Genomic DNA, 25,969 nt, shown 5'->3' on the forward strand with positions numbered 1-25,969 from the left:
ATTGTAATATTTTTATTAAATTGTAACTCTGACTTATAATCTCTCTTGAGCTGGGTTCATTTCTCTTCTGGTTTACCTTTAAACCAGCACAACTACTTTTATGAATGCCATAAAAATAAACTATTTTAACAGGTACATAAATAAAAGGTTTAAAGTAGACTTTTCCCCCCCCAAACATCAAGATGGCTGAGCTTCTGTACAGAAACTGAACAGCATTCACATGACTCCTAAATTAAATAAACCCTGTGTTACATTCAAAACCACTGGAGGCAAATGCACAATGCAGAGACCCACCCAAATCCTTCTCCTTCTCATCCCAGCAGTGTGTACAGCACTGCCTTGTTTTACAGTACTCTGAGGACACGGATCTGTTAAATAAAACTCTGAATGACAGGGTGGAAATAAAATTAAAACAGCAAAGTTAAACCCTCCCCCAAACAACCCTGGCATCCAAAAGGGTACCTTGCATCAGCCAGGAAGTTTTAATGGGAGAGAAATAAGGGCTGTGCTGCAAAATAAATTATGTCTTTTACATATGGCTGTATAGTTATGTTAAAGTGTTTAAATATTACATTCACCTTGGCAGGGTGTTTTTGTCTGTGCCTGTAATAAATTATACATGGTGTGTGCTGGCTGGTCATGTGTTTTACTGCAAAGGGGGGGCTTAGCACATCTAGGAAATGTTCAAACTATTTCAGATTTGTTTGGGACAGACAAAATCTAATTCAAAGCAGCTTTCCTCCTGTCATGCCCCCCTTCCCAGCACCTCTAAGAAGTTACACTGATGGTTTCACATCTCTGCTCTGGTGTATCATGGGTTGGTGACTAACACTGACCCACTGAGGTTCTCGGGCTTTGCTTTTCCTCTCTCTGAATCATCTCTCAGTCTGAGAACATCCACCACTAACATCTCTCTCCTCTCCAATGACTCCAACTAATTAAGGCAAGGAAGCACCATTTGTCCATCACAGCTGAGTTTCCTGAAATGAGGTGTTACAGTTGTCTGGAATGTGGCAGTGGTGGGTGAGGACCATTCATCCCGTGGAGGAGAAAGTCTGTCCCGTGCACACTCAGAGTGCTGCGATACCTTGTGCTGGTGAAATCAGAGAAAAAAATTCCAAGATGACAAGGTTCATCCATAGTGCAGAACTGGCATTTCCAGTCTATTCTTGTCAGAAGTTCAACACAGTTGGCCCAGGCTGACTCAGCCTTGGCCAAGGCAGGTGCTCGGAGTCTACCCACCGGCAAGACGCGACCGGCAAGGGAACAAATGCCCCTTTTTCCGACTGGCTTTTTTCTTGTTCTTCTTCTTCTTCTGCTTATTCACACCTTTACTTTTATCTGACTTCTTTTTCTTGTCATCCTCCTTAAACCAGGGTCCCCAGACCCCTCCGTTGAGCTTGGGATTGCTGCGAGGGTCCTTGGGCGGGTACCGCACCGGCACCGCCGTCCTGTTGAACTGCGAGAGCCTGCGCAGGAGCTGCTTCACCACCTCGGGGTACCTGGCCGAGAGGTCCACGCGCTCGTAGGGGTCGGCAGAGATGTTGAAGAGCCACACGGTTTTCCCGGCAGACCAGGACACGCGCTCGTTGTGCCAGCGGTTGGGCCCCGCGTTGCTGAAGGCCTGGGGGGGCACCCAGTCGCTGTAGCCCGGGTTCCCCGTCAGCAGCTTCCAGTGGTTCACCCGGATGGCCGACTGGATGGCGGTGTTCCAGATGCCGTAGCCGGCGGCCCAGGACCCGTTCTTGGCTTTGGTGTAGATGGGGTCGATGTTGTGCAGGATGTCCACCCGCGGGGAGCGCCTGCCCTCGCTGATGGTCTCCCAGATGTCGTACCCGTCCAGCTGGATGTCCTCGTCGATCTGCCCTTCCGCCAGCGTGATCAGGGTGGGGAACCAGTCCGTGATGTGCACCAGCTCCTTGCACACAGAGCCCTTGTTCTTCAGAAGGGGGCTGTGAACGAACCCAACAGCGCGGATCCCTCCTTCCCAGTAGGTGCCTTTGCTTCCTCGGAGGGGCCAGTTGCTCCCTCCGGCCATGGGCTGCCCCCCGTTATCCGAGGAGTATATGATAATGCTGTTCTCATAGTAGCCATACCTCTTTAGGGCGAGGGTCACGTTGTTTATGGCTTCATCCAGGCAGGCCAGCATGGCCGCGTAGCGCCGCCTGTTGATGTTATTGATGGACCGATAGTGCTCAAAGTACCTGCCCGGCGCCTGCAGAGGCGAATGCACAGCCTGGTAAGCGATGTACAAGAAGATGGGTTTCCCGGGGTCGTGAGAGGCCAAGATGTGCTGCACCTTCTGCGTGTACATCTGCGTGGAGTAGATGCCGGTGTCGTGGTCCCAGGCGGCGTTGTCGTTCTCGTACAGGTCGTAGCCGCAGATGCCGGGGCTGTCGCACTTGAAGTGCGTGTAGTAGTCGCCGCTGCCCAGCAGGGAGCCGAAGAAGGAGTCGAAGCCCCTCTGCGTGGGCATGCACTCCCTGCGGTAAAAGCCCAGGTGCCACTTGCCCACCATGTGCGTCGAGTACCCGACCTCCTTCAGCTTCTGAGGTAGCGTGACGTTATCCAGAGGGAGGCAGTTGGGCTGCGTCGGCCGGATGATGGAGTGCTGGAGGCCCGTGTGGATCTGGTACCTGGAGGCAGGACGGGACAGGGTCAGGAAACGCTCAGCTGTGTGCACAACCCTAACAGGAGATATCCCCACGCATGCAGCAACCTCCTCAGGAAGCATTTCGGTGTGGGTACAGCAAAAACCAGCTTGGTCATGCTGTCACATCTAACAGGACAATGGCATCTGCTTTGCTTCAATACCCTGAGATTAGCTCAGTTGGTTAAAACCTGGTTGTAATAATGCCAAGGTCATGGGTTCAATTCCCTGTGTGGGCCATTGACTGAAGAGCTGGACTCGATGATCCTTGTGAGACCCTTCCAACTCAGAACAGTCTGTTTACAACGAGTGGTCCCCCCATCTCCTTCAGCCCGTGGGCACCACCACTAACAGAAACGTGACTCTCCCTGCCAGCCTCATTTTTAATGCTTTAATTCCCTTGTAGCTGTGGGCAAAGCTGAAGGAGCTCAGTGGCAACATGCTGGCTCTGACCAATGATTTGGTCACTACTATTTTCAAGCCAGCACTCAGACTCCCAGGCCCCCATGGCAACCCTGACACCCAGCCCTGGGAACCAGCCCAAGCACCACAGCACTCAGCACCAGCTGCCACCACCATACTGAGAGTCCAAGGCTCTGATTTCTGCCCATCCATCACACACTGTGCACATGGGCTGTGACTCTGCATTTATTTTCCTGAGTAAGATCCTGGCCAAGCCTCAAGCAAAGAGGTTTCTGAGTGGTCACTCCAAAGGAAGGGATAATTTCAGCACTGATCTCCTCATCAGTCACCTGCTGCACAAAACAGCTCCTTCCACGCACTGAGCCAGTCAGAACAGCTACACATCCAGGAGCACAGGTGTTTACAGGTGCTGTTTCCTCCTCAGAAAGCTTTCATGTCTCCCTTTAACAATGATGACAGAAAACTATGAGGATAAACACAGTTTTTACAATGCCTCATAACTTGCCAGCAGTAAATGCATCTACAGCATATAAAAATGCTGCACTCTGAGCATGTAAGAGCAGTTTAAAGGATGGGACAATAAATTCTGCAGTGCAGCACAGTCTATGTGTAAAGAATACATATGGCCTCCATATGATTAGAAAATGAACCCAGCATGGGCAGCAGCAAGTACCAAAAACCCAGGACAAATATATCAGTTCAACACCAAAAGAAGAGAATGTAAGAGCAGATTGTAAACCAAAGACAACTCCTCCCTGAGTTTGAAAATAAATTCAATTCCCAGCCAGGTCCACCAATGCTGTGGATCTTCCCCAAACCCACTTTTGATTCATTTCTGGTAGCAGGAGTTGGGCCTTCCTGACACATTCTGCTGGTGCTGCCAATCTGACTACCCAGAAAATCAGAAACATCGGGCTCTGCCTGCCCATAAATAACTCAGAGCCTGCTTTTGTGTGGTGGCTTCCTGGCCAAGGCCTCAGAAGGCTCCATAGCTGTCTTCAGTATTCAGAATTCTGTGACTCCCACTTGATTCCTGAACCAATTTCCATGGAAGCAGGAACTCTGGTCTGACTAATTCCTTGCAGAAGCTTGGGTGTTGTGCTGGACTCAAAGTGCTGCTGCTTTGCTCTGCCTCCCTGGCCCTGCTCCCAGCATTGTCTGTGGCCACCCTGGGGACCTGGAGCCCGGCCACCCAACAGTCCCCAGACAAATGTCCCCAAACTCATGGCTGGTGCTGACACAGGAGACACTGCAGCAGTTAAAGCACGTTGCAAAATGATGGGTTTCTGGCATCTACACTTTTTAAAAAGAAATACCAAATCCCCACGTCCATCCCATGATTCCTCTGCAAAGTTCTCCTAAAACAGGCAGAGAACCACCAGGAAACACACAGTGCTTCACACTCCAGTTCATTCTGCCTTTGAGAGTCCTCAGGGAACTTTGTCCCCAGGGCACTTCATTTCCTTCCCCTTTTCTTTGCTCTGCCTTGTTAAATCCTTTCAGTAAATTCCCATTTTCTGATCCAGCTGGAAAAGCCCTTACCCCACCCTGCTTTCACAGCACTGACAGCCTCCTCCACCTCCAGATCAGCCCCTGATTCCAGAGGGGCAGTTTCTCCCCCAGGCTAATTCTGCTGGATCCCCTCTGGGGGGGATGTAGTTACAGACCCTTCCACCCTTCCCAGCACATGAGCTGAGCCAACAGAATTTGTGCCACATTGGCAGCCACTTTGCCTCCTGCCAATGCCTGCACAGCGAGATGAGAGTCACACAGAGCTCATTCCCACATGGAATTCCTGGAACACCACAGAGATTCCCCAACTGACAGAGCCAAGCATGGCATTCCTACACTGCTGATCGGGCAAACACTGACCCCAAACCCAGCAGGAATCAGCCTCAGTCAGACACAGCTCTGCATCTTGGGTGGGTGGTGCCCCCAGTTATCCAAAACGCTGGCAATGATGCACAAATATAAATATAAATCAATATATATGCAGATATATTCTCTGCTGCTGCCTGTTTGCATCAGACTTTGGTATGTTTGCCATATGTGTGTGCTGGTTTTGGCACAGCTGGACATACCTATAGGCACACAGACAAGAGATATGCATCTTTATATCATATATATATATTATATAAAGGGATCCACAAAATAATCAATTCAAACAATCAATTCTAAGTCAAAATATTTCAAGTGCAGAAAGGCTTCAAAGAAACATCAACCTGATGATGAGAATATTTGTCACTGCTACAGAACCGGCTGAGATTTGCTCACTCCTCTGTGCCACGTGCCTTCCTAATTGATCCAGGATGTGCCAATAGTGCTGCTCAGGGAAAGGATTTCACTTCCAAAGGACTTGCAGAGCACTCTCGGGAAAGCAAAGGAATCTGAGCAAGAGACAGCGATGACATGGAAGCAAATGGCATCAAGAGCAACAGGGAAGGTGTCTCAACACGACTATTTTGAAACTGTGTTTAGACTCTGCAAGGGAAAAAAATCTGAACAGGGGAAAAAAATCTGAACAAGGGGAAAAAAATCTGAACAAGGGGAAAAAAATCTGAACAGGGGGAAAAAAATCTGAACAGGGGGAAAAAAATCTGAACAGGGGGAAAAAAATCTGAACAGGGGGAAAAAAAATCTGAACAAGGGAAAAAAAATCTGAACAGGGGAAAAAAAATCTGAACAAGGGAAAAAAATCTGAACAAGGGAAAAAAATCTGAACAAGGGAAAAAAATCTGAACAAGGGAAAAAAATCTGAACAAGGGAAAAAATCTGAACAAGGGAAAAAATCTGAACAGGGAGAAAATCTGAACAGGGAGAAAAAAATCTGAACAGGGGAAAAAATCTGAACAAGAGAAGAAAATCTGAACAAGAAGAAAATGTGAACAAGGGAAAAAATGTGAACAGGGGAAAAAAATGTGAACAGGGGAAAAAAATGTGAACAAGGGAAAAAAATGTGAACAAGGGAAAAAAATGTGAACAAGGGAAAAAAAATGTGAACAAGGGAAAAAAAATGTGAACAAGGGAAAAAATCTGAACAAGAGAAAAAAATCTGAACAAGAGAAAAAATCTGAACAAGAGAAAAAATCTGAACAAGAGAAAAAAATCTGAACAAGAGAAAGCATAAAGGGAACAAGAGGCAGATGCTGATTTGGGGAGTTGGCTGGAAGATAAAATCACCATCTCACAAGTGCCATAGAACATCTGTGAGATACATCCTGTGGATTTCATCACCTTCTACCACAAGTTTAGCAAATTCTTTCGAATAGATGGGTTGAATTTAATCCCTAAAAGGAAGTTGGGACGAGGAGCAGCCTGGAGTTCATTATTCCCATTGCAGTAGCAACCAGTGAAACACAAGGAAATGCTGATGGGCCACAGATCTATTTGCATTGTTTTATAGACTTTGACCTTTTGGGACATTATTTCCATAAAGGTAATAAAGGGATAATAGACTCAGGAATGCTTCCTATGCCTGTGCTGTGCTCTCCTTTTCCCCACCCCTCCAAGTTTCTGGATCCATTACACACCTGAAATCCAAAACTAAGGAACTGAGTCAAACTCCTGCAAAATGTTCCACTAACAAGACACATTTCAATGATTAAAAATTAATTTATCCTCACTCCACGGGCTGTCTCTGTGCATGTCCCACTCTCCTTTTCATTCTCCTGGAGATATCTGGAGTCTCAGCCCTGCCAGGGCAGCTGCTTGGCTTGGTTGGAGTGGAGATCCCACAGGGAGTATCCTGATGCCTGGTGGGTGCCATGAGAAATGTTTCAGAGGCTTCTCCAAATCAATAAACAAGCAAATGAACCTCCATCCTGAGCGTGAGCTCATGATTGCCCTTTCCAATGGGAGGTTTCACTCCAGCCCTGAGGGAGAAGCTGGGATGTTCCTCATTCTGGAATAATGAGCATGTACAACACTATTGATTTCAGGCTCCCCAATGTTCAAACGCTGCATTAATTGTCTTCAAACGGAGCTTCTTCTAAGGCTCACTGAGGATTAACAGAGAAGCTCAGCTGGAAGTTTCTGATTTCAGTAACTTGTGCTAGCAGAGCTCTAGCCACTAGTGCATATGGAAAATGTGTTTTTATTGTGCTTGCAGAGCTCAGGATATGCTGGGAAAAAAATGACAAGGTTTGAAGTAATAAACTCGAGCCGAGGAGTCAGAATATTTTAGATTAAAAAAACAAACCAAAAAACAAACACCAGGAGTTGCAAACAGAGCAACTGCACTGAGGGCTGCATGAATTAAAGGCATCATTAATGATAATTGGGCATTTCCTTGTGAAAAAGAATCAAATACAACAACCATTGTCCCAGTTGTTTGAATTAGACAAGAAATACTTTTACTGGTGTGTGCAAAGGGTCCTGCACCTGGGAGATGGTGGGGGGGTGACTTAAACAGGAAAATCTCCCTCGTGAATCCAAACACGTCCCTTGGAAGGTTTTCTGTGCTCAAGTCTTCTGTCACTGCTAAATGTAAGCCAGAGAAACAGAACTGGCTTTATTTAACCCATCATGCAGCCATTTTTATCTGTAAGATTTGGGGGGGAAGTGGGTTATGAGCACAGAAGGAAATGCAACATTAAAGCCTAAATGCAACCCCCAAACACCTTCACAGTCTGTGCCATCCCACAGAAATCACACACACACATTCAGTCCATCCTCAGCTGTACTCCCTGAATTTATATGTGCTTTTATATCCACTTCTAAGCCCAGTGTGGACAGAAAACCCTCACTCAGGCTATTTGCTGTCTCAGGTTTTTGATCAGTTAAGGCTCTTCCATCCAATTTTCCAGAAGAAAAATAAAGTAGCAATTTCCTCATGGACTAATAATTAGCAGTTTTGTTCCAATGCCCTTTTCCCAAGGACCTGCAGGAATTACCCTGTTCCACCAAGGAGGGATCCTTGTCCAAGGAAATGCTTGAAAACCAGGAAAGCAAGACACAAAATGTTGCTCTTCATGGCTCTATATTCCAACCATCTCCTCTCTTTTCCCTTCCCAGCTCCTGTGGACACAACTGGAACCCCAGGAGAGAGGCAGAGCAGGAAAGAATCTGTTGTGTCCAGAGCTGTGGGTGAACTTTAAAGGAAAATATGTGACCATGGGACCAAGCTGGGAGGGAACAGGAACCTGCATCTGTGTCTCCTCCAGGTCACCCTCCCTGGTCCCAAGGGGTGTTCAGTGCAGGGAAAGTGAAAAATCCCCCAATGAAACTCCAAAGTGTCAGCTTTGAATTTCAGCTTTGAATAACCCCTCAAATTAAGCTGCAATTAGTGCTGTGATACACTAATTCTGGGTTTTCATAAAACATTATTCAACTGGCAGCTCCTCTGCTACCAACCCAGACAGGGCAAACTTCAACGTGTCTCATTCTGCCTAAAATAAATACATTAATTGGTGATAATGGGCATTTTTACATGACCAAAAAACCCAACCTGTCATGCACATGTGTGGAATATTTTTCAGCTAAAAAACCTCAAGGCTGAAACTCCCAACCCTGCAGCAGTTTAGGAAAATCAACTCACTTTTCTTTAGGAAGCCTTTATTCAGTGACTGCCCCCGAGGGACATGAAGGGCATCTGTTACATGATTGCCTTGACTAAGAACACACCTCTCATCAAAATGACACCTTCAGGCAGCAGCCAAACAGTTCCTGTCCTTGAACTGACAGCAAGGATGGCTGAGGGCAAAATGAGATGTAAAACACGGGTCAACAACCACCACCCCGGGGGTTTACGTGGTGTCACTGCAGAGAGGTAACTGCTTCCTAATTAAAGGACATTATGACACTGGGAAAAATGAGGGTTGTGAGGCCCTTCAGAGACACCTCAGGTGTTTCAGACACTGTCACAGCACAGCCAGACTTTGGGGCAGCTGGAATTTCTTATCAACCACTGAACAGCTCCATAAACACCCAGTCCTGGGATGACACTGCAGAATGTCCCAGTTCCGTGGCTTCATTGAGCTCGAGTGCACCACAGGCCTTTAAGGCTCTTTGGAAACCTTGGATTAGTCCTAAAGACACCAACTTGAAATTAGAGATAAATTATTATTGTGAGAGCAGGGAATCAAGTGGCAATGGCCACAATCTCTCTGGAGTGTTTATAATATTCCTGTTATCCTGCTCTGTGAGGTGTCTCAAGCTCAGCTGTCTCCAAGGATCTATCACAGAACAGACTCTGGGCCCCATAATCAACATGCAACTATTTAAATAAAAGGATAATTCCATTAATTTCACTTGAATACTCTTCTAGATAAATTTTTGCTCAAACACTTCTATGAATTAATGCATCAAACTCCTTTTCTGGTGTGGAGGCTCATTGGGAATGCTGATTAATTAAGAAATATTAATTATTATTTCTGTTCATCTCAACATTGCTATTCTATTTGTTCTCACTATTCCAGCCTATCACACGTCATCATTATTATTATTTCTGTTCATCTCAACTTGGCTATTCTGTTTGTTCCCCTTATTGCAGCCTATCCCATCATATCACTGTAAAACATGGACATGGGGATCCAAAGGCAATTTTATTCTCTCTCCCTTCCCCCCTGTGGTCACACAGCAATCCAAGAGAGCAGGGACAGGGAAATGGGGCAGAGCCTTTCCAGGCAAACCCGCAGCCCTGGTAAGATCAGGAACAGCTTTATCTGGACTGATGGAAAAACTACCCCAGTCCCAATTCCTGAGAAATATTGCATTAAAATCCCTCTTTCAGCACTGACCACAACAGGGAAGTGCATTTTGGATCCAGGCAAAGGCACTGTGAGCAACTCCCAGAGAAATGATGAGTGAAGGTGAGAAGTGTTGCATTAACTCGGGTTCCTGATTGACAACTCGGGGAAATGGAACAGCTTTGTTTATTCACACGGCAGATCCCACACGGAAAGGAACTGCTTCCAGTGCCACTGTGGGAGGGGAGGTGGGTGTGCTGTTGTGGCACAGGCAGGAGGAGTGGGGAGCAGCGTTCCAGGGCTGTCACTCACTCCTGTGACAACTTCTAACCACCACATCAGACTTATCTCAGACTGCAGCTTGAAAAGGGAAGGAAAATGTCTGTACTCACAGCACCACGTTCTCCTTGCTTTAGGGATTTCTGTAAAGCAGCAGGAACATGAAGACAGAGGGAATTCTTGCCCCATGAAGACAGAGGGAATTCTTGCCCCATGAAGACTAAGTCAACTCTTTCCCCATCTATCCTTAAATGCTGAGCTTGTCAGTCTGTTTGTGTGGTTTGGAGCTTCAAAGCAACTTGAGCTCATCGTGGCTGGAAAAGACCTTCAAGATCCAGTCCAACCACTGGCCTAACAATGCCAGTTCCAGCACTGAGCTGTGTCCCTGAAGTGCCACCTCCACAAGTCTTTTAGATCCCTCAGGGGTGGTGACTTGAGCTGCAGCTATTCCAGGGTTTAACCACCCTTTTGGTGCAGAGATTTTCCCTGATATCCACCCCAACCCTGCCCTGGTGCCACCTGAGGCCGCTCCCTCTTGTCCTGTCACTGATGGCACTGGGTGAGGCTCTGTGGCACTGGGTGCCTTGGCATGGGCACCATCCTGGCACACCCTCCCTGCCCTGAGCCTCCTGCCCCACAGAGCACAGCCTGGAGCTGACCCAGGACAGAGGGGAACAGCACAGCTGCTCCTAGGCCACCAGGAACAACGGGATTTGGGGAAATGCTTCTTGATTTCCCCCTAAGGCCGGCTCAGCAAAACAAGGAGTGCTCTCTTGGATGCTGCTGCACTCCCTAATCCCTGCTAACCACCAGTGATGTCTCATTTCTGCTGCTCCTCACTCACTTCTGGCTGTGCAGGAGTGCCCAAGAGCCTCACAGGAACTGCAGCCACGGTGCAATATCCCTGGGAATGAAATGGAGCACAGCACAGGGGGGTGGCAGCGGGTGCTGCCTTGGCCTTGTGGGGCCAACAAACATCCAGAAACCACATCTCTTACTGCTGCCTAAACCAAACAAAGCACACATGAAATATGTGCTCTGAAATGTTAATGCATTAATGAAGCTGTGCCTGATTTCAGGTGTCAGCAGGTGATGTTGATCCCAGACACAACACCAGCAGTGACTCATTAATGGAGTGAGCTGGGGAAGGGTAAGTGAGGTGTAAATGGGACAGGCAGGAACTTCTGGCAGTGTCCATCCAACATTCCCAGCAATTCCATGCACAGAACCTCTGTCCAGTGACACCAGCACTAAATGCCTGTCTGACCCCTGTCTGGAAACTGATTTAAGAGTGATACTGGCATCAAATACTCTGTGATAAGTGATGGAAGGACAGGTACCCACTGAAAGATTAAAAATAAAAGGTAGAGGTAGTGATGCTTTAACAAACATTAGTTGTTGAGGAAAAATGGAAATGTATTTATCATTCAAAGTGTTGTTTTCATTAAACAACTACAGAGCTCTTCCTTGAGGAGATCCCTTTGTATGGACAGACATTCCACACTTGCATAAATTGCTTGGAGACTGAAGAGCTTTCCTGAAAGGGATGGATTTAAACAACTGATGCTCAAGTGCATTTCCACAACAATTTTAGAAACCAGTCTGTGTTTTTACACCAATAGGGATTCCCAAAAACATGTCCCAAAATCTCCATGAAATCAGTACAAGCTACAGCAACTAACCAAAAACAGATTCCCAACCTGCAACATGAAACTTCCTCTAAAAGAAATCCCATCCTTTGAGATGAAAAGGGCATGTTGTGTTTTCTCACAGGTGCCAAACCAAACCCAAATCATCACAGAAAAGCAGCTCCCACACATTTGTTGCCCTCTATTAAGGATAAAGGAGATGAGAAAAGAAGAGTGAGGATGAAAAATCCACAAACCCTCAATAGAATCAGAGTGGAAATTCATGGTCTCCTTAGGGCTTGATCCAGTTATTAACATTACCCAAAGCCTTTCATTATTTTTGGTACATTTTCCTTTAGAAACTCCACTACACAATATTTTGGACAGAGAGTCAATAGTAGGTATTGTTATGTAAGGAGAATATTTAAAAACAAACACATTTGAAACCCACCTAATCCAGATGCCAGTTTGCAACAAGAGTGGAAAGGACACCACGAGCCAGACAATGTAATTTCCTCTCAGATTCCCAAAGCCTGGAAGTTCAGGGGTTGGTTCCTTTTGGAACACCATTCCAGCTCAAACCATGCAGGAAGTTTTCTGCTGGCTCTTCATTATTTGGTGTGTTCCATAAGCTCTCTTTCCACTTGGTTTTTACAAGAGTTGCCAGTGCTATGAGTAAACTCAAAGGACAATAAATTCCCATTTAATGTTAATTCTGAGGTTGCCCAGAGACAATGAAAATCCTGATTTCTACCAGAAAACCCAAATTCTGGCTGTGCATGTCTATGGATCTTGTGGTGTATCTGGGATTTGAGCTGCCAGTGATGCCCAGGCTGCTCCAAGGCAAACCCAGGCTGGCAGTTGGTGCTTCATAAATTACACAATTTTCTAGTATTAAAATAAATTATCCCATGTAAGGCATTTAACAGAGCCCATGGAGTGTCCCAGGGCAACATAACTGAACAGCTCAGCACTAAATATGATTTCTGGAATCCTCCAAACTCTTCCAGTTCAGGAGAACAGTCTTGGTTTGCTTCTTCCCCCCTTCACTTCTTCCCATCTGTCTTCATTCCCATTCCTGTGGGATGAAGGAAAAAAACCCCATGCCTGAAAAGAGCCAACTGCACTTCTGGGATCTGAACTGGAAGGGTTGGGGTGGACAAGGAAATTCCCACTTTTCTGTTGAGATCACCTGCATTCCCTGTGCAGGATCTGAAGGAGCTGCTCCAACCCCTTCCCAAAATTAAGACATTGATTTAGAGCATCAACAAACCTCCTTTATATTTCATTTGCTCCGGAAAAATCTCTCCTCAGTGTTCCTCCTGAGCATATAAACCCTTTGCAGCAGCTGCACTGAAGGATTCATGTGCTGGAATAAAACCCTCTCTGGGTCACTGCAGCTCCTCACTGAAACCATGGAATGGTTTGGGTTGGAAGAGACTTGAAAGCTCCTCCAGTTCCAATCCCTTGAGGAACTTCCCAGGCTGCTCCAAGCCCATCCAATCCCAATTATCAGCCTTATTTACAGAGCCCTAATCCAGCTGCAGATATTCTGCTGGCAAGAAACACAAAATACTGCAGCAAACAAAAGAAAATCTCTCTCTTTTGCTCATCCATCTGTTTTCCTTTGCTTTTTTTGCTGTCTTGTCTCAGGGTGGGAAAAAAAGGAAAATTCTCATTCTCTTTCTGAATGTGCAACTTCCAGTTTGTTGCTGAGAGAGGAAAATAAAACAACACAACCTGACAGGGTTTAAGGTTTCAAGTGCCTGATTCCTCTGGAGCTGCCACAACCCCCAAAATGCAGACACACCATGCCATGACCTCACCAGACAGGAGGGTTTCTCCCACTCAGGAATGTGCTTAGAAAATCCCACCCTGATAATTCCTACTCCAGAACTCACCAAGTTTTCAGCTGCTGGTTTGAAAACCATCTGATGGCCTTTCACCACCTGCAGGTAACTTAATTTCTTGAAGAGAAATTAAAAAAAATATACTATGCCTGCCACCTAAGGGGGTTGTTTGGGTTTATTTGGACTTACTGAACTAAGCAACTTGTTTTAAGTAAATTCCTGCTGCTGGCTGAGCACCCCTTGCTGCACAGGATGGGAAGGCAGAGGAAAAACCACTGGGCTTTTATGGTTTTTATGGGTTGACTCTGCGAGATGACTTTGGGGGAATAAAAAAACAATTCAATAAAAAACCCATAAAAGAACAAAATAAAAAACCCCCATAAAATAAATTTCTAAAATTGTGCTTTTGAACTGCAAGAACCACTGAAATAACTCTTTGTTTATGCTGAGTTATATTTACAGTCAACTTCTCTCCAGTTCATTTCCAAGCCATCCCTTTCCTCTGCCAAGGTTCCCTAAAACAAATCAGTGAGATTTATGCCACGAGATTTGCATTAAAAAGTGGTTTATAAATACTTTGAAAGGATGCCCAGTTAAATTTATTTTCTGTGCCTCCTGCATTTACACCCAGAAGATGAAGATTTTCCAAGACAAAGCCACCACCACTGCAAACCTGGAGCAATTCAAGCCAAGGCCACTGACGGGATGCTGTTAATTAATTAATTAGGAAGGGCAGCAGGGCTGATGCACTGGAGGGGGTGGGGCAAAACAAAGTGCCTGCAATTAAAGCCTCGTTGTCACAGCCCAAAGTGCTGAAAGGTTGCCCTGAAAACTGTTGCAAAGCAGGACAAGCTGCCCAGTTTGGAGCAGGCAGAGTGTCTGTGGCACCAGCAGACGGTGCAGGGGGAATATTTTCCTGCCATTCCTGCTGCAGACACCTCTGTGGGAATATTTGCAGCGTTTCCTTCCAACATGAGTCAATTCCAAGAGGGAAGGATGTTTGGACACAGTTTATCAGCTGCTCTTCTATGATATGCCCATATAATTTCTCCAACTAATCCTGAAAAGATTTTTGGCAAATTCAAGTTGTAAGATGATGAATTTGGAATAAATGTATTTAAGCTCCAGGCTCTCTCATTCTTAAAACACATCTGGGAGCAATTAGTAAAAGCAATTGGGCTAATTGGCATTTTTAGTGGTTATTTTCATAGGGGTTATGAATGTAATTTTGAGGTGAAGTTTATGCAGATTCGAACCTGCTCAGACTGAACTTGCACTCCTTGAACTGCATTTGGAGAGGAGAAATTCCAAAAAAATCCCAAAGCAAATTGAATTAGAGGAATATCCTGACCCAAACAGGAGGCAATCCAGGTACAAACCCCACAAAGCAATTCTTTGGGGGAGGAATAACCAACAGCACAAAGTTATTTTCTCCCAGCAGAAAGATCTGGGTCTCCTGCCAGAGGTGGCTGAACCAAGAGCTGTGTGGAAAGATGGACAGAACTGATTTCCCTCAGGCTGGAGGAGGGAAGAGCAGAGACAACAGACTCACATGGACAGGAGATTTATCCCCTTTTGGGAGCAAAGTTGGTTCTTCCCTTGAAAACTGCCAAGAGAACAGAGGCTCAAACTAATAAAGATGGAACTTGGAGCATTACAAAGTTCAGGCTTGTTTTCTTTTCCAAACGCTCTTGGGAGCAGCACCAACTTTGAGTTCCTTCTTCTCCCTGTTGGTATCACTCTTCTGCTTCCAGTTTTAACACTGATGGGAAGCTACAGGGTACAAATCAAGTATTGGTTAGAAAATGTCTTTGGACAACAGGCTTGGAAACTGCTTTAAAACACTGTCAGAACTGCAACCAGAGTGGTATCCACGAAACCCTCCCAAGTGTATTTACTACTGTGATCAACTAGAATTAATCCAGGTTTAAATACTGATAAGATCAGTATAAACATTCTTTTCTCATGCACATCAGTAAGTGATTAACAGAACATAAATTCTTGTAGCACCTGGAAGAGACATCGAGGCTGCTGAGCCAGAAACTACCTGAGCAATTAGAGAACTAAAGGACAGGGGAAGACAAGGACAAGACTTGGTTTGGCTCTTCCTCTGCTGGTGCCAGAGATAAGAAGGAAAATGAAGAGATTGAAGTCTGGGCAGCCCAAGTGACTGGAAGCAGAGAGGGGACTCCAAAAGGCCATCCTGGTGGGCTGGGATCCAGGAAGGCCTGGAAGAGCTTTGGGAGGCTGCAAACTCACTCTGGAATGACCTGAAAGGCTGGAATGTTTTCTGGGATAGCGGGAGAAAGGTCAGAAAGGCATCCTGAGGGCTGGGAGGGAAGTGCTGCACAGAGAGCCACTATTCCTATGGCCAGAACAACTTCCTGTGGTTTTCCCCTGGAAGGAAGCTGGGGAAGGAACTGCTGAAATGGCCTCGTTTGCTCAATGAGGGGAAACACGAGCCAGGCCACAGCTCTGGCACCTGGGGAGGAGAGTATTGCCCACCCCTCTCCCCTTGTGGCACAGGGAGGGGGTCCACAGCCAGCCCAAGGGCAGAAATTAAGTTTTTCCTGCTGCCTCTGATCCTAAATATATTTATTATGAAGCTCAGCAATTTGGTGAAGAGCAGCAATTCCCCCCAAATCCCCCATGACATGAAATAACTCCATCCAGAAACTCATCCCTCTGCTTTTTCCCTCTAAGATGTCTCAGGCTGCACCTTGTTTATTGAGAAAAACAAAGCACAAGCTCAACTCTGCCTTCCCTGAGCTGACTCACCCTGGGTATGGCAGCAAAATACACGATTTTGGTCCTGAAGGGAGAGGGGGTGACTCAGCTCTGAAGTTACACAGGTTGAATAATAAGAATCATCTCCACATTACAGCTTTTCAAGCTCAAAAGCACTTCAGGGACTTGAAAAGAAAAAGAAATCCCATGTAACACTTAAGGGAGGAGCTGCCATAACACTGTGGTCATTAACAAAGTCACTAATTACATCAGCTGGCCCTGGAAAAGGAAGAACATTTAAATATTCTATTTAAAAAGCTGATGGAACAGTTTCCTTGAGTAAAATGGACACTCTGGGAAGGTTTGGGAATTCCCTGAATTTCTTGGACACTTGGCAATGTTTTTTTTTTTTTTCATTTCCAGGAGGAAACAATTAAAGGGAATTTGGGAAGCTCCAGAGGGCCCCTCCAAGCCACTTCTCTGTGCCTTATCCACTGTGATAGGACAACCAGAATTAGGGAGATGAATGTGACGGTAAATGCTGTTTTGACAAAGTTGATTGAAGTTGGAGAGGCACAATTTGTGAGGCACCAGGATGTCTATTAGAGGATATTTAGTCTGCAGATCCCTCACTGCTCCCCCCTACCCTGAGACTCATTTTCTCCACGTTTTCCCCAAATTACAGCGTTGCTTCATCTCTAATTTTCTCCCTCTTCAAAACAGAAGGGAACTCATTTCTCCCGAGAGCTGATTAGCAGAGATTGTCTCTGCAGCAGCACCTTGGGACCCACTTGGGTTCTGTAAATGCTAAGAAAAATCACATCATGTTACCTCAGAAGGGCACAAAACTCCCTTTCAGGGAGGAAAAATGCTCCAAAATGCATAAATGAAGATAAAAGCAGCGTGAGCCAGAGAATGGACACAGGGGACTGATCTAGAAAACAGCAAATATTCTGATAAATGCAAGTATGGGACTGAAAATGTACTCTGAGAAGCTGAACTAACATTTCAGTTTTTAAAAATAGAAGTAAAATAAAAGCCAGAGCAGTGCAGATAAACTCCTGCACTCACACAACATTAATGGCACAAATGTCCTCACATCAATCAGGTGGTGAAGTGAAAGAAGGGCTAAGTTTGCTTTCCATACACGGATTTTCTGCCCCAAGGTTGAAAAAAATAATAATAAAATCATTCTGGGGCCACAATATGGCTCTAATATTAATAATGTCTATTTTAAGGCTCACCTAACACAGTCCCTGCACTTAGGAAGGCAATTTGCTATTTGAGGCCTATTAAAACACGTGTAATTATCCCAGATTTGTTTTCCAGCCCCAGCAACATCCTGTCCCTCCAGCCCAGAGCTTGATAACACCTTGATAAGAGCCTGAATTAATAAGCAGGTGAGAGCTGACACCACTAATTAACACATCACAATGCAGGTGAACTGGAATGCTGAGACTGATTGAATTCCTCTCTCATTAAGGGCCAGCAGGTACAAGAAACTTCCCTGCTTCAAATTTCTCTCATCACAGACCACAAAGCTATTTTAGTCAAACCTCAATGGTTAAAACATCCCTTAGATTAATCCTTTCAATTTGTTCCCCATTAGGGTTGTCTGGGTTTGTGTCTGAACTCTCCATATTTCCTCTCAGCCTTTTAGGGGAGAAAACCAAGAAATTGGGCAGCTTTGCTAAAAAGATCAGAGACAGAGGGAGAGCAAACACATCCCACACAGGAGCACTCCTGCTTTGCCTTGTGCTATTTATATGAATAAAAGAAATTACCTCCTTGGTCTCAGGACAGAACAATCTGACTGGGAATCAACACAAAACAAGGCAAAGAGGAAATCCCACGGACTGATTTTAAACCCAAAGGGCAGAAATGCTCAAACCCAGAGCTAAGATACAGAAAATGATGAAAACAACCCCCTGGGTTTGGGATCACCCACACAAGTGTCCCAGAGACAAAGACAGGAGAGAGATTTTCCCCTTCTTAGTTCATAAATCTGGAAAGTCTTCCTGTGAAATGTAAAGTGTTGTGAAAACATGAATTTAATTTGGTCTAAATCTTTTGATGTGAAAGCCAAGCCCATTTTTTTATTTCCTGTTTTATTTTCAGACACCCATCTCAGTTTCCCATCCTGGTTCACTTAAGGGTCTCAGGAAGGAAGAATGAAAAGTGAGAGTGGAACAGGAGTCCAAGGGTACCTCTCATTCAAATAAAATATTCAAATTATTCTTACAGGCAGCAAATGCACCATCAATGACAACACAAACCCCTGAGGAACGAAGCTGGGTGAGCTGAATTCCTCCAATATTTAAGCCCAACTTTTCCATGGAATATAATTTATTTTACAGTTAACAAGAAACCTCAACAAAACCAAACCATACAAGTCTGTCAGTTCAACTCCTCAGGGTTAATTCACCATCAGATTTTCTAAATTGATTCCCAACTGTTTCTTTAACTTACTGCACTGAGTATAAAGAGGCCAGTGAAAGCCAAGAGCCCATTCCCACCATGTAGTTATGAATGTTCTCCTCTGCAGTGGCCCTCAACTATCAAACAAGATCCTTAAATGCTGAAATTCAGAAAGAGATGTAGAAAAAGTTACTCCAACCTGTCCTACACTTTGCAGCTCCCTCCATGCTGGGTTTGTTTGCCAACAGTTTCCTTTCCACTCTCCTCTTTGTGCATTAATAATTCCAGAGATATGGACACAAATGCAGGGATATTCTCCTTACACCTGGAGCTGATTTTCTGCTGAAGGACCAGTGGAGAGCAGAGGGAGAACAGCACAAGGAAAGGAAGTTCTTGCCTTGTCAGCAGAATCAAACCATGAGACACTGCAAGAGTTGTGGGGCCTGGGGGGGAAAATCTTGAAAATTCCAGAGAGGAGGATCCGGAAAACAGGAATTTCAGGGAGAAAGCTGAACAGCAACACTCACACAGTGTTTCCTGAGAGTGGATGCTGCAATCCCTTCCAGCATGGAATGCTGCTCCATGCACAGAGGAGTTCATGTGGACTTCAAACGAGCCACAGATGGATCCGGATCCGAGCTGGAAGCGCCGCCATCCAGTTCCTCCCCTTCCCTGAGACTGATCCAACTACATTCTGTCATTCCTGACATATTTCTCTGGCCTGTTCCTAATGACTGCTGATGGAGAAACTCAGCAATTTCCCAAGCCAGTTATTGCACTGTTTCCCAGCCTTTAGACTTGAAAGTTTTCCTTGTAATCTGACCTGCAGTTTTTCCTTCTCCACAAAGCCCTTCACTCCTTCCCTGTGCCACCCATCGTGGCACTGAACACACAGGATGCCCTTTCTCTTTGCACACTGCAGATTTACCACATCCCCTCTCATTTTTCTCTTCTTTAGACTAAACAACTCCCTTCCTTCTGATCTCTGCCCAGTCATCTCTCTGAGATATCAGATCCCCCATCTCTGGATGCTCTCCAATGATGCTCTTGGGGAATGATGCCCAAGTTTGGGCATGAGTGTTCCAGGCTCCCCAGTTCCCACAATCTCCTATCCTGTTGGCCTTTTTTGTAACTCCATGACATGTTTGGCCTCATATTCAGTCATGAGTCACTGGAATTCCAGCCACTTTTCTAACAAAGTGCTGTGTAAGGAGGTGCTCACCACACTCTGCTTGTAAAGCTATTCCTGCCTCAGCAGAGGATCTTCTGTTTATCACTGCTGGCCTGAACTCTGCTTTTTTTTTGTCCAGATCCTTTCTCTAATTTGCCAAGAGGAATTTCAGTGTCACTGCAGTCCCTACAGCCACATGCCTAACACACATACCCACACACATCTATAAATGTGTCACATTTCTATGACTATTTACATCATTAATTACATTAAAACAATGCTCAGATTATGCTTACTGATCATACAATCTATTTGTCTGCTTTGGAGGAGCAAATTCTCCAAATTCCCTTTTATTCCAGGGAAAAAAAGGCTTTATTTCCCCAGACTTCCAGTATTTCTCCACACCTTCCATCTCCACATTCCATGCACTGTGCAAAGCTCACTCCTCAGACCAGTGTGGGTTTCCAGGACTCGGAAAAGGGAGATCAGGCTCCTCAGTGACCTGTGCTGGGCTCCACAAGGACAGATCCTGCTCCTGAAGAGGTGAGGAACATTCCCGTGGCCCAAAGGATTCCAGTGCATGGAATGGCCCCAAGGCCACCAGTCTGATGGTCAGCAGAAAACTGGGAGCCTGGAGGAGGAAGGAGATTTTTGGCATTGTGCTGCCTACAAAATGCCAAGAATATTTCTGGCATATTCCATCTCGATTCCTCCTTATCAGCCAGGATTAGTTCTCAAATTCCTCTGCTAAATTAAGTGTTGCTCCATGTTTCAAAATGCTCCCATGGAATTGGAGCAGCCACCCCAACACCTTCCTCTGAGCTTACAGCCTGTGTCCCAAAGCAATCCTTGTTCTGTTGGTCACAAACCTACAAAATTCCTTAAAACTCCCTGACTCCACTTCAGTAATTGTTCAGTCAAAAAGGAGATGGCTCTCTGGGCAGGTTGGGTGTCCCCCCTCCCTTTCCCCAGCAGGGAGAAGCTGAGATTTGAAGTCTCAGGCACTGCTTTTTATGCTGTTCTCTGTAAATTACAGTAACATAAACAACACAGATGTGTTTATTTTTTTCATTTCTTTCATGGATGAGCTAAAGGCAGTCAGAGTTTAGTTGTGCTCTGCTTAAATGGCTCTGCTTTTCAGGCACACCTGTTACTTTCACGGAGAAAACAACCACAACAAATACTGTAACCACAAACAATTCCTCTGGATGACAATTTATGCTCAATCACACACTCAGAGATAAAGAAATAAAAATAAAAGAGCCAAACATGCCTAGAGCCTGCCTGGAATTTCTCAGAGGGCAACAACCTCCTGAGTTTACACACAGAGGGCACTGCCCTGCTCAGACCAGCACTAGGGAGGAGCCTCCAAATCCCACCCACGGCCTCCTTCACACACAGGACAGTCACCAACAGAAGAGTCTCTTCACCTACACAAGCCCCAGAGGAACTGCCTGGAGGCCTGGGAAGAAATTGGGCTGTTCAAAGTTTAACTTGCACTTGGCAGTGTCAGCCAGGGCTCCTTAATGACTCCGTTTTACACAAGTCCCTCTGGTTCGACCCATCCATCAGGAAAAGTCTGGAAGATGCTCTAGTTTAAGGTGTCCCTACCCACGGCAGGGGTTTGGAGATGACCTTTAAAGGTCCCTTCCTGCCGAACCTATTCTATGATTCCACACTAAGCATGGGATTCTAGCCTTGAACTGACACATTTGGGAACTCCAGAAATGACAGCACTTGTCCTGGTTTGAAGTTTCTAAGTCCTGGAATGTTAATTAAGGTGCCTGTGCTAAGAAGGCATTAAAAGCAGTTATCACAAGCATTGATCTCCAGACAGAATGGAAACTGTATTCTCTGAGTCTGCCCTGTGAATACTCTCCCTAGCCTTTAACCCCTCACCAATCCCTGATTTCTCAGTCAGATGAGGCACTTCTTTCTCTCTGCAGATCCTTTTTCCCCTAAAGTAGAACAACAACATAAAAAAGGCTTTAGACCAGCAGACTAAGAAAATCAGAATGAAGTATAAGCAAATTTCTTTTTTCCTATAAAGGTTCCAAACCCAAAGCAGGCAGAGCTGCAGCACTTCCAAAGAAAGGCACAGGGTTCCTCAGGCCTTGCCGACCTTTCACTGTATTTAAAGAAGGATCAAAACAGTTGAAGTGACTTGTTGTTACTCTTGACTTTCATCCTTTTCCAAGCTCAGACCCCTGTGCAGCTCCCAGGGCCGGAGCAGCGCCCTGGCTGCCGCTCACCCCTCGCTCCAGCTGCGGGATGAGTCACTGCAGAGCAGCCTGACATTCCCTTTGGAAAGCTCGGGCTCCCAAACCGCGCTGCTCCCAAGCTGGCTGGATCCGAGCTGCTGGCGGGGCTCCTGCCTCCCGACGGCTGCACGCCCTAAAGGCACCCGGGACACGCCAACCGCTGCCCTGAGACACGTTCCCTTGGAAGCTCCTGCTGGAGCAGCCCCGGGCAAGGTGTTCTTGTGAATAAGCCACGAGGTGCCTCAAAGCAACTTCCGAGCCACGGCCCGCAGAAAGGGAAGAAAAACCCCAAAGCAACACAAAACCCTGTGTGGAATTCTTGCTCTAGATAACTTCACACAAATCTCTCTGGTCCAGAGAGTCTGGGAACTAGACCGAGACTGGGAATTGCCTCCAGCTCTCCCATACGGAGATGGGAGACACCAGGCCAGTTGCTGGTTTTATTTAACATGTGTTTCTTTTACCAGCAATATTGACATCGCCTTGTTCCTGTTTATGCTCCAGGAAAGGAGAAAAGAAACTTTTCCCCTCTCATTATGTTCTGCTCTTTTAAGAGTTCGCTGTTCCTGTCAAAAGGAGTTAAGCTAAACAGAAACAAGGCAGTTTTGTTGCACAGTAAATGGGTCCACACTTGGAGCCATCTGGAAACTGTTCCTACAGTTCAAATGCATAAAGTCCCTCCCTTAATCCTCATTAACCTTCAGTGCAAGAAGGCCCCGAGGCTGGGTAATTGATTATTTAGTTAACAGACCACAATCAACACAATTTTACCGATACCAATCCACAGCTTTCCCCATTTGGGTGAGGCACCTCTTTCAGTGGCTTGAGAGAGAAGTTTCTAAGAGAGAAGTTGCTAATTGTTTGTGAAGTGACCAGAGCGATGCTGCTGCTACGAGGATGCTGAGAGAGAATCTGGGTTCCCTGCGCTCATCCACGTGTGACAAACTGGGGAACCACCTCATAAATTCAGGATAACCATTGGAGAGAACTCACATTAAGTCACTGTCCCTGAGTCAGTGATGCAGCTGCAGTGAACACAGAGGAGAAAACGTAGGGCTGGCAGTTCTCCGAGACGACTCCTCCTCTAAGAGCCTCGGGAATGGCACTGCCAAGTCCCTGATCGCTCCCCAGCAATAGCAACATCACTCGCCAAGCAGCACGTATGTTAGCCCTGCTGCACCCATGGCCGTGCCCAGCACTCGCAGTGCTGAACCCTCCCCTTCTGCCTCGCTCACACAGCTTCATTTCGCTGTTTCCAACGTATTACAAGTCCGTTTCATTCGGGGTTTCAAAATGAACCAGAGCGGCGCCTCTCTGCCCACAGGGTACCCCGAGGTGAACGGCCCATGGTCACCCATCCATCCTCCTTCCGCCAGGCACAGCGTTCAGGCTGGAGAAGTGAAGGATGGAGCAGCAACAAACTTACTTGCCGGTGATCAGCTGGCTCCTGGATGGTGTGCACATGGGCTGCACGTAGTAGTTCTCCAGTTTGACCCCCTCGGCAGCCAACCTGTCCAGCGTGGGCGTCCGGATCTCGGAGCCGTGGTACCCCACGTCCCTGAAGCCCTGATCGTCCGCCAGGATGAAGATGATGTGCGGCTGCGAGCGGCGGGCGCCGGGCCGGGGCTGCTGTGCCCGCGGGGTGTCCCCGGGGCCGCCTCCCCACGCCAGGTACCCGCAGGTGAGGAGGCTGAGTAGGGCCAGCCCGGCCAGCCCCGCCGCCACCATCCCGATCCCGCCCGGGCAGGGGCGGCGCGGCCCGCGGGCCATCCACGGCGGCGGGACGGGAGCGAAGCACACGGAGAGCGAACACCGCCCGAATCCCAACAAAGCCGGGCGGCCCCGGGGGCGGGCGGCGCCCGTCAGGGGGGGGACATCGCGGGCACCCCAACCGGGGCAAGTTCGGCCGCCGGAGCCGGCGCTGGGGCCGGAGCCGGGCGGGTGGGCAGGGCCCCGCCGGGGGTCACAGCACCCTCGGCCCGCCCCCGGCCCCGTTGCCAGCCCGTCCCGGGGCCGGTGGTGCCCATGGCGGGGCGAGCCGGGGCGCCCGGCACGGCCCGGGACGGCAGCGGGATGGGACGGGACGCGATGGGATGGGACGGGACGTGCCGCCCCCCGCCCGCCCCCGCCGGCACTGCCGGGCCGAGCCGCTCCCTCTGCCCTCCTCCTCCTCCTCCTCCCCGCCCGCCCCTCCGCATCCCGCGGGAGAACCCCCCGCCCCGGAGCGAGGTGGTCTCACACCCCCCAGACTTCCATTGTTCCAAGTGTTTCTGACATGGCCACAAACATCTGGAAGGTATGAACGGACCGGATTTGTTTCCAGCCGCGAAACAGCCCCAAATCCCAAACCCTCCAATTCTGGCCAGGCTGTGGCAAACGCCAGGAATGCGCCTTTACGGAGTACAATAACTTGTAAGAATTTGGGTTAAAGAACGAATGTGCTGCAGTTGCAAAATACGACTTTACCCCGTCCTGGAAGACACCGAGTCAAACAGAAACTTAATCACACACAATTAGGCTGAACCGAAGTAAATCTGCAGGTCTGACTTGTCTAACATGAGTCAGCATGACAGGAACAACTTCTACTCAAACTGGGTTTTCTAAAGCATTAACTCTTAAACAGCCACTTGGACCAAATCCTCTATAATTCCTGCACCTCTGTGCTAAGCTTGGGCTGGTCCCTGCATCCCTCTGGGATCCCTCCTGGATTAAAAATCAGTGCTGTCTAGAGAAAACTTTAATTTGGGTCGAATTTAACTGTTTCTGTTCATATCAGGTGGTACAAAAGTGTCCCCCCTCTAGTATTTCCACTAAGAAAGAGCTATTCAGAAATATCTCAGCGTTGTGCTGAAGTTTGCAGTGAAATGCAGGGAAATGTGGAAGTAAAAAGTGGATTTTAGTCTGCTATGTAAGGGCTTGTCCACACTGAAAAGTAATACAACAAAATTACACCTGCACTGGACAACCTACAGAGTTTAACTCCTGAGGCAGAACATGTTCTGAAATCAGAGGAACTTGACAGCACAAACTCTTAAAAAAACCCCAACAAACTGGAATCTTAAACTGAAGAAACCTTTTCAAATACTATCCCTGCCCATGGTAGGTCCATTGGAATTAGAGGTCCATTCCCACCCAAACCATTCTATTATTCCTCGAAATTACATTCACTTGAAAAGAATTCTCTATTCCATTTTTTACTCTTGCTGTTCCCCACATTCCCACGACCAAAAGAATTATGTGTAGAAACCTCAACCTATAAAAGGTGAAGTGCAAATCAGATTAGTGATGCTATTTTTCTTTTAACAACACAAATTATGATGCCCTTTTAATACAACCTCCAGAAGAACCCTGGGCCCAGTCAAGCATCAGAGTATCTTGCTAAATATCTGATCACATGTATATATATATTCTGTAGCAGATAAAGACATTTTTCACTAATTCTTCTGTTTGTTTTTAAAACATCAAATGCCAACTATCATGGTATAGTTATTATAAAGTCCATGAATTATGGAATCCACATACAGTGATCTTCAGCTTATAGAATCCAAATGGTTCCAGCACACCCAAAGTACTCAGTGAGCAAAACAACAGAATCATTTAGAACTGAGCATGGAATTCAGTTTGTTTGCTAAGTAAGAATAAAAAATCTCTATTATGAATCAGATGCAGCAGAGTGGTGTTATCTGGATCCAGGAGAGAGCAGAGCCTGCAGCTTCCCAGCACCCTGTTAGTCACCACCCAGCTGCAAATGAAAACATCCAAGGGCAATCTCTGCCAGACATCTATAAACTTGACCTTCTCTCTTGAGGGGCTTGACAAAGCTTCCCTTTTTTTTTTTCCCCTTTCCACTTTTGCAAGAACAAAAGTAGGTTTATG

General features: G+C 46.6%; 1 protein-coding gene across 1 annotated transcript; it reads right to left on the minus strand.

Annotated features, from left to right (window-relative positions):
• Position 1: 1 nt before the first annotated feature.
• On the minus strand, positions 2–24,154 carry ARSJ (arylsulfatase family member J). Its single transcript, XM_071555065.1, has 2 exons — positions 23,520–24,154; positions 2–2,636 (listed from the first exon to the last, which is right to left on the minus strand). The coding sequence occupies exons 1-2, from the start codon at positions 23,861–23,863 to the stop codon at positions 1,235–1,237; spliced, it is 1,746 nt and encodes a 581-aa protein (XP_071411166.1). The 5' UTR covers positions 23,864–24,154; the 3' UTR covers positions 2–1,234.
• Between the last annotated feature and the right edge of the window lie 1,815 nt (positions 24,155–25,969).

The sequence above is a fragment of the Pithys albifrons genome, chromosome 5 (assembly GCF_047495875.1).
Source record: "Pithys albifrons albifrons isolate INPA30051 chromosome 5, PitAlb_v1, whole genome shotgun sequence".
Lineage (NCBI taxonomy): Eukaryota > Metazoa > Chordata > Aves > Passeriformes > Thamnophilidae > Pithys > Pithys albifrons.